The 9,302-nt window shown below is 40.8% G+C and overlaps 1 protein-coding gene across 1 annotated transcript in view; it reads left to right on the forward strand.

Annotated features, from left to right (window-relative positions):
• The first annotated feature begins 3,480 nt into the window (after nucleotides 1-3,480).
• LOC114689226 (guanylate-binding protein 1-like) overlaps nucleotides 3,481-9,302 on the forward strand; it is a 29,399-nt gene continuing 23,577 nt past the window's right edge. Inside the window, exons 1-4 of the mRNA XM_037207142.1 lie at nucleotides 3,481-3,712; nucleotides 7,602-7,812; nucleotides 8,313-8,440; nucleotides 9,213-9,291. Of these exons, the coding sequence (XP_037063037.1) occupies nucleotides 7,623-7,812; nucleotides 8,313-8,440; nucleotides 9,213-9,291 (397 nt within the window). The 5' untranslated portion in view covers nucleotides 3,481-3,712; nucleotides 7,602-7,622. The remainder of the gene's footprint in view (nucleotides 3,713-7,601; nucleotides 7,813-8,312; nucleotides 8,441-9,212; nucleotides 9,292-9,302) is intronic.

Here is a 9,302-nt window from a genome sequence, read left to right on the forward strand (position 1 = left end):
TTGATTTTATTAATAAGAACTTTTAAGATTCATGCTACATCTGGCGCCCAACATTCGTGTTACGAATTCATGAAAAAGCTGTTTGCCTGTGGCCTTGTGAGTCCCAGCTCAGGCCCAAGCTACACTCAGCCGGTGGTGGTGGTGGCGACGGCGGCGCATGCTGGTAGGATTTGCTGAAGGAGGCAGAGGCAGTAGGATCCCGAGTTTGAGGCCGGCCTAGGAGGCTTGGGAGAAGCTTTGGCCCGGACTGAACCACAAACAGTGGTGGGACCATGGAAGCAGTGGCTACTGCTCCACGTTGCCAGCTCCTTCTCATCATGTTGGTGACTGCAGTGATGCTGCTACCTGGGATGAAGGGTTTACTGCTGCTGGTTCAGAGAAGAATTGCCAGGACCATTGTGTTACAAGAAAGCATTGGCAAAGGTCAGTTTGGAAAAGTTTGGCAAGACAAATGGTGGGGAAAAATTGCTGTGAAGATTTTCTGTTCTAGGGAAGAATGTTCATGGTTCCGAGAGACAGACATTTATCAGACTGTGATTGCTCCAGACCACAGAGCAGGCAAAAAAAAAAAAAAAAAAAAAAAAAGAGTCTGTATGAAACCATGACCACGCCTAACAGTGACTTTGAAATCTTCAAAAAGATGACAGGATCCTACAACGATGATTCCACATGAACTATGATAAAGCCATTAAGCTGATTAACACCATGGAAAAATCGACTTTGGACTACAAACTGGTCAGGACAATTTCAAGAGGACTAGCTGAGATGATCCAGCCTGACAGACTACTTGAACAAGGACTTGAAACAAGCCCTGAACTTTCTTATTATGCAGAGACTGGACAAATGATACAGGACTTGATGATTAACCCAAAAATTTTCTTTTCAAGATTCCCTAAAGATATCTTCACCCCTAGAAAGCAAAAAGAAAAAGAGAATATAGATATGAGATAGATCATCGAATCTACTCTGAGAAAAAAGATAAAGAAATAATAGGATAAATAGGTAGATCATTGAATCTACACTGAAGAAAAAGAGGAAGATATAAAAATGACAAAAGGTAGACTACTGAATCTATTATGAAAAGAAAAAAGAGAGAATATGGATATGATAAGATAAAAAGGGAGATTATGGAATCTACTTTTAAAAAGGAACTACTTGTTTTAAATAAGATAAGTAATGAAAATTTTTTGGTCTGAGTTTATCAGATGTTACTGGACTGGACATTGTTAAAATATATAATGGAGGTTTTATTTGAATCTGTCAAATGTTAATGGACTAGATATCATTAATATAATTTTTGGCTGTATATATTGTATATACTTATTGGATAGTTTTTCTTGTATTAGTTACAAGCTTTCTTTAATTTTAGACAAAAAGAGAGGAAATGTGGTGGTATTGTGTTCCCCAAAATATCGTGTACCTTAATAAACTTATCTGGGGTCAGAGAACAGAAAAGCCACTAGTTAGGCAGTGATAGCACACACCTTTAATCCTAGCATTCCAGAGATAGAAATCCCTCTGGATCTCTGTGAGTTCAAGGCCACATTGGAAAAAGCCAAGCATGGTGATACACGCCTTTAATCCCAGAAAGCCAGCCTTTAATCCCAGAGAGTGGTGGTAGAAAGCAGAAAGATATATAAGGCGTGAGGACCAGAAACTAGAGGCATTTGGCTGGTTAAGCATGTGGCTGGTTAAGCTTCAGGCTTTCCAGCAGCAGTTCAGCTGAGAGCCATTGGGATGAGGACACAGAAGCTTCCAGTCGGAGGAAACAAGACCAGCTGAGGATCTGGCCAGGTGAGGTTAGCTGTGGCTTGTTCTGTCTCTCTGACCTTCCAGTATTCACCCCAATAACTGGCCTCAGGTTTGATTTTATGAATAAGAACTTTTAAAATTCCTGCTACAGATTTCACTAGTCCAAAAGGAAAACATACCAGCTGATTTCCCAGCATTTGATATGTGTTAAAAAACTCAGACTCACTTTCACTTTTAGTAATATTTTCTCTCCCTTTCTCCTGCCCTCCCTTCCTCCCTTCTGTCTCCTTCCTCCCGCCCTCTTTTTCACCCTCCTCCCTCATGGTTCCCTCTCACTTTAACTTTTTATTTCTTTCCATCCTTGTGCTTTCACAGTATAAAGAAACGATTTTTAAACAAAATCAACTCTGGATTGCACAATCTCTTGCTACCTTTCTTTGTGCAGCTCAGTGGGGCAGGCAACTCACAAAACACACACTAACAGACCAAAACAGGACAGAAAGGTGACAGGAGAAAGGTGACTTCAGAACATACCCTCTTCAGTAATGCATCACCTTAGCTTCCTAAACATCCACAAAGACTCTGGAGTTAAACTGCACCGTTTATCATTCTCAAGTTGAGAAATCTCCTGAGGCCTTCCCATCAGCATATCCCTCACTCCTGTCAATCGGTTGAGTCATTTCTTCCTGTTCAGTGTTTTTTACTTTCTTTTTATAAAGTTTTTTTTAAATTATTGTTATTAAGAGACTTTACATTCACTTTACATACCAACCATAGATTCCCCTCTCCTCCCTCCTCCTGTCACCCCAGCTTTCCCTTCCAACCCACCCCCTCTTCCCACCTCCTCCAAGCAAGGTCTCCCATGGGAAGTCCGCAGAGCTTGGTACATTCATATGAGGCAGGTCCAAGCCCTTCCTCCCAGCACCAAGGCTGGGCAAAATTGCCCACCATAGGTACTGGGCTCCAAAAAGCTGGCTCATGCACCAAAGATAGGCCCCAATCCCCTGCCTCCCTCCCCCTGAGCCAAACAGTTCAAGCTAAACAATGGTCTCACCTATCCAGAGAGCCTAGTCCAGTTCCGGGGGAGGGGGGGCGCTCCTCAGTGATTGGTCCACAGTTCATGCGTTTCCACTAGTTTGGCTGATCTTCTCTGTACATTTTCCCATTTTGATCTCTATGTCCCTTGCTCATAGAATCCCTCCTCTCTCTCATTGACTGGACTCCTGGGATTGGCCTTGCACCTGGCCATGGATCTCTGTATCTGCTTTCATCAGTCACTGGATGAGAGCTCTATGATGACAGTTAGGGTATCTTATCGCCAGTTCATCCTGAGTGAGGTAACCCAGACTCAGGACAAACATGGTATGTACTCACTCATAAATGGATACTAGATGTAAAAGCAAAGGATAACCTGACTGCAACCCACAGCTCCAGGGAGGCTAGCTAGCAGGGAGGACCCTAGGAAGGACACATGGATCGCCCAGTGAAGAAGAAATAGATGAGATCTACATGAGCAAACTGGGGGGAGAGGGAGTAATGGAGGGCAAGGGATGGGAGATGAGAACTTAAGGGAACAGGAGGTTCGAGCTGGAACAGGGACAGAGTGGGAGAGCAAAGAGATACCATGATAAATGAGGACATTACAGAAACAGGGAGAAACAGGGTGCAAGGGGAGTTCCCAGGAATTCACAAAGATGACTCCACCTTAGACGACTGGCAATAGCTGACTGTGTTTTTACTTTCACTTTCACCTTCCTAAACACTGCTCTTTTATCAAGCTAACTCCTCCTAAGTTCTCTGGTGAAAATCGGGAACTTCCCAGGCTATTGCAGAGGGCGGAGACATCACAGTGCCTGTGAGAGGGGACAGAGCACTCTGCTGCCAGACCCACAAGGGAAGCCCACAGCACTCAACACTTCATGCGGGCTGCTTTCTTTAAGACTGAAGGACATTGCTTCAGGTAAGACAGAGGTGTGGGTGGGAAAGGCTTTACCAGCCTGCTGCTTTACCCTGAAAAGACCTCTCCAAGCGAACCTGAAACTGAGACAGACAAGTGGGACAGATCACTTGAAACCCAGGGTTGTTGACAGAGGTACCTTTCACTCTTAGAGTCCCAGTCCCTATTATGGAGAATTTATTAGGCTCTGGTAAGAGAGAGTCCACAGAGTGTGAGTTTTTGAAAGTTGACATTACTTTCTTGGTGCCATTTTACATCATCTTTACTGTCTAATGAAACTCAGACAAAATTCCTCTACTTGTTGCCAATGTCTGCCTATTGATAAAGTAAGTTAGGCTGCTTGGAGTTTCTAAAAAGAGACAAATCCCCCATTGATAATTTAGGAAGTTATAAAACCCTTGTATGTTTTTAATATATATGTGCATTCATTCTTTGAGAATTTCATATACATAATGTGTTTTTGACCGTGTGTAATCCCTACTCGTTCCTCCTTCTCCTCCACCCCGCCCCCAGCTCTGTTCTCTTCCCAATCTCATTTCCTCATTGAGTCAAGTTATTGCAGGTCATTTCGGCATGGGCATAAGGCCATCTAGTGGAGTCTCGGTAGATTACCAGGGGCCACATCACTGAAGAAAACCAGACCTCTCTCCCCAGCAGTCATCAACTGCCATAGCTACTAAGTTAGCATGGGGCTTCCTGAGGCTCTCACCCATGCGTGGTGGAATTTCATGTAGGTTTTCTGTTTTTGTTGTTTTTGTTTTTGAGACAGGGTTTATCTCTGTAGCTCTAGTTGTCCTGGAACTTGCTCTGTAGTCCAGGCTGGCCTCAAACTGAGAAATCCACCTGCCTCTGCCTCCCAAGGGCTGGGATTAAAGGTGAGCACCACCACTGCCCGGCTTTACACAGGTTTTCTATAGCAGCCACAGCTGCTGGGACTTCATCAGTTCAAGACCCTACCATGTTCTAGAAGACACTGCTTCACCTTGAAGCAATAAACGTACTCAGTGTGATATTTATACTATAAGTACCACTGTGCACTGAAAGGAACCAGAGCTTTAGAAGGAGTGCTCAACTCTAGGGCAGCACAGGAAAAATGTGAGCTGGCTCTGAAAAAAAAAATCTGTGGTGGAGTGCCTAGAGCCATCCCCTGAGATGGGCAGGCCCCAGCAGAGGATGTAAGAAGTTGGTGGAGGACAGAGGTGAGCCAGGCCATGGTGGTGGGGAGAGTCTTGCAGCGTGACAGACTAGAAGCCAGGGTGCTTCTTTATTTATGCAGAATTTAATAAACAGGGATACATTCGTGATGTTCCAAAACATAGTTCATATCATTTTTGGTTTTGAACAAGTGTTTTACTACCTCTTGCTCCTCTTTTAGTCATCACTAATAAACTATGACAGAACAGAGTTATCATTTCCAATCATTTTTCCTCAAGTTTTGACATCATTAATAAACATAGTTATCATTTTTACTCATTAACCCCATAAGCCAATTTTTAAGAATCTGGAGGCATATGACAGCCTATTCTCAGGCCAGTAGCTTTTGTGGCTACAAGAACAGTATCCCTAATAAAAATCCCCCAAGTATGCAACAGGTAGAGACGAAAACCAAAGGTGTCATGGTGGCCATCATGTGGCTCAGCTTTGCTAGATCTTTGTCAAGCAGCTGTGCTGGCTTTATGACTTTTGCTGTTCCCATCACATATGTCTGTGGCAATGGAGGAAAGTACCACAGCACTGGGAATATGATGGAAGTCTGCCAGCCAAACACAGGATCCAGCTGAAGAAGCTTCAGTGAACAAAGTGGACAAGACATAAACTAAAATAAAGAATGGTCACAAAGTACTAAGGCACACAGAATACAATAAATACTTAGGAGTCCATACTGATGCAACCAAATGAATGAATGAATGTAAGTAGGAGCAATACTCCTACTTGCAGTAGACCTCCAATTAGTAAGTATGTGGCATGGTAAGAGTAGACAGTCATCTTAAGTTAATGTTATAGTGGTTAATTTATAAGCTTAGATTATTAGTAGATGCTAAAAGTAGTTACCAAAGTCCATGAAGTATGATAAAGGTAGATGTGCTAAGTTGTAAAAGTGTCTCTCCAAATGGCAACTTTAAAATTTTCTCCATGTTTTTGTTTTCACACTTAAAAAACATTTTAATTGGTGTACAATGTAATGGGCTTCATTAGGACATGTTAACCAATGTATATTATTGTTTCTCACCCATATTTGCTTCCCCAGTACACCCCATACCTCCTTACCTCAATTCCCTGGTACCTTTCCTCTCCCCAAATAGTTCCTATCAGGCTTTCATGGAACATTGTGTGTGGTGTATGTGTGTATGTAGACACATGCATCTAAGAGTATATGTGTGCCACTGTGCCTTGCTTTCTCCTGTCATACTTTTTCTCTTTTTTCATCCATCATTATCTCTCTCTTCTGTGCGGAATTCTTTCTTCTTTCTCATTCTTGCTCTTCTAACTTCATATGTATCTAAACACACTTATAAACATATATTTAACTATATATTAAAATTTAGATTTCATGTATGAGACAAAATATATAATGCTTCTTTTGCAGAGTCTGGCTTATTTTGCTTAACATAGTAATTTCTAGTTCCATCCATTATTTCTGCAAATGATATAACTTCATCCTTCCTTATGGCTGAATAAAACTCCACTGGGTGTACATACTATGCTTTCATTTTTCCTTTCATCTCTTGATGGACAGCTAGACCAGTTCCATAATGTAGCAATGAAATGAAGATGCAAATGTCTTTGCCTTATAATCCTTCACACACGTATACACATACACACGCATGTGTGTGTGTGTGTGTGTGTGTGTGTATACATACATACATATATTCATACATACATACATACATACATACACATACATACATATCTGGAAGTGGTAGTTCTAAGTTTTTTGAGAAACCTCCATACTGCTTTCCACCATGGCTGCCCACTTTATATTCCCACCAGCAATACATAAGAGTTCTCTTTCCCGCACCCTGGGAAACACTTGTTATTTTTGTCTTTATGCTACACACTCTCAGTGGCATGAGAGGGAACCTTGATACATTTTTAACCTGTGTTTCTGTGTAACTAAAATTTTAGACATTTTTCTAAATATTCATTTGCTGTTTGAGTGGTAATTTTGATTACAAAACAGTAGTAGTTCTTGGCAGGCATCCCTTAACTAAGAGACCACATTCAAAAGAGTATTATCAGAGCAAGTCATGTTAGAATCATTAATCCTTTGAAGATTGCAGAATATCAGTCCTATGATATTATTGCACAGTGTGTACCAATACAATTTTTAAACTAGCATTGAGAAAATAACTAAAAAATATAACTGAGGGGTACTCTACAATATATCTGCAATACACTATTCTAGGATCTAAAGCAATGAAGGATAAAGAAAGAATAAGGATCTACTGAAGATAAGATAAAACTGAAGAGATGTAAGGATGAGTGAGGGATCTTAGATTAGATCACAAAGCAGGAAAAGGACATTAGTAAAAATGTTATTTAAGTAAAGAGGAGGTATAATGTATGCAGCTTCATTAAGGGTGTTGTAGAAATGCCAAAGGCCTAGTCAGTTACTACACTGATTGTATGTAAGATACTAGGATTGGACAAAGCTGGGGAAATGTTATATTCAGCCTTTTGAATCCACTATATAACTTTTCTGGTTATTTATGAATGTCAGATTAGTTGTATTTAACTAGGGAATAGTGGGCCAACCTATAGGACAACCATAAAGAACACATAATTTTTAGAAGTATACCAAGAACACATTTCTAAACAGGAAAATTTTAGTACATACTATTATTGTTCCTCTCATTGACTAGAAATTGTTGTCCAATTACTTTCTCCTTAGAGACAAAAGAACACACTGGACATGGCCTCAGAGATCCACATGCTGGAGCCCATGTGCCTCATTGAGAACACTGAGGAGCAGCTCACGGTCAACCAGGAGGCCCTGGGGATCCTGTCGGCCATCAAGCAGCCAGTGGTGGTGGTGGCGATTGTGGGCCTCTACCGCACAGGCAAATCCTACTTGATGAACAAGCTGGCTGGGAAGAAAACAGGTGAGTGCCACCAAGACAGCTGTGCTTGGTCCTTTCTGTTCGCCCACCTAGCCAGCATCCTAAAAGCCAATGTGAGGAAGGGACACCAGAGAGAAGGAATGAACATGAAAGTGTAATGTCTATCCACCCGTGGAGTTTCTCTTTGTTGACTTATCCTCTACTCACTGCTTCTTTAAACAGCACCTTTGTTTTCCAATTTAATGTTATAGGTATGTTTTAGAAAAAGAAAAAATACATTCATTGAGAAAGTTAAAATACGTAATGATGAATTATAAAACATTTATTAGATTGTCCACATAGGAGGGACAAACTTCTAGCTCTATGGAATGAATGCATTGATCAGTATTAGACATTACAAATCCCCAATTCTAGGGTAGAAATTAAAATCAATACTTGAAGTTGTTTTACTCTGTCAAACATAACTATATTTGTTTTCAACTCAACATCAGGAGCACCATTACGTACTCCCCTCCACATCCCATGCCCATTCTGTTTTGCAGGCTTCTCTCTGGGCTCCACAGTGCAGTCTCACACCAAGGGGATCTGGATGTGGTGTGTGCCTCATCCCCAGAATCCAGGACACACTCTAGTTCTTCTTGACACTGAAGGCCTTGAAGATGTTGAGAAGGTAAAATAAATCTTTCAGGTTCTACTTGTAGCTCATCAATAGCTTACCTTGCAGTATCTGTCCCACTCCCAGATTTATGCTTCTGAATAATTAAATGAATATTCTATTCTTCAACTTGGTCTAAGAGCCAAGAATAGTAGATCAGCATTTAGATGATAGCTAATGATACTTTAGTCTTTTCTTACTACCAAAGATTTTGATTGAAACTGCTAATGACACCCTAAACTTACCTAACATTCTATAAACATGACTGGCTATTCAATGTGGGACCATGATAAAAATACAATGTTTTCAGTTTCTCAAAAAATTGATAAAATGTGTTTTAAAAGAATGGTCACTTCCACAATGGACTGCCAGCAAAAGAATCATAATGTAAGATCTGCAACAACAGCTTTGTTCATGGAGAATTACATGTTACTACTCTTTCCAAGCTGAGACAAATAAAATTATTATTGAAGGACCTTACTTTCACTAGTGCTAAATGTTCCACATATGTCCTTAAATAAAGCTCGGCATGCCTGTTTAGAGTTAGTAACTGATCAAGTGTGAATGTCCTTCATATTCTCATATATATGAGTGTCCATTGTCTTACTTAAATTATAGAGGATAAATTGAACATTCATAAAATAATTGTATAGGTAGAAAGTTATTATGTAGTATAAATGACTTACCATAATGTCATGGCTAATGGGAGATAGACAAAGTCTCATCTTTGGCTACTTGAGATGATGGACAGTCTCTTAGTCACTCTTCTTCACTCACTGACCCGTAGGGAGACAACCAGAATGACTGCTGGATCTTTGCCTTGGCAATCCTCCTCAGCAGCACCTTCATCTACAACAGCATAGGAACCATCAACCAG

The sequence above is a fragment of the Peromyscus leucopus genome, chromosome 6, assembly GCF_004664715.2.
Source record: "Peromyscus leucopus breed LL Stock chromosome 6, UCI_PerLeu_2.1, whole genome shotgun sequence".
NCBI lineage: Eukaryota > Metazoa > Chordata > Mammalia > Rodentia > Cricetidae > Peromyscus > Peromyscus leucopus.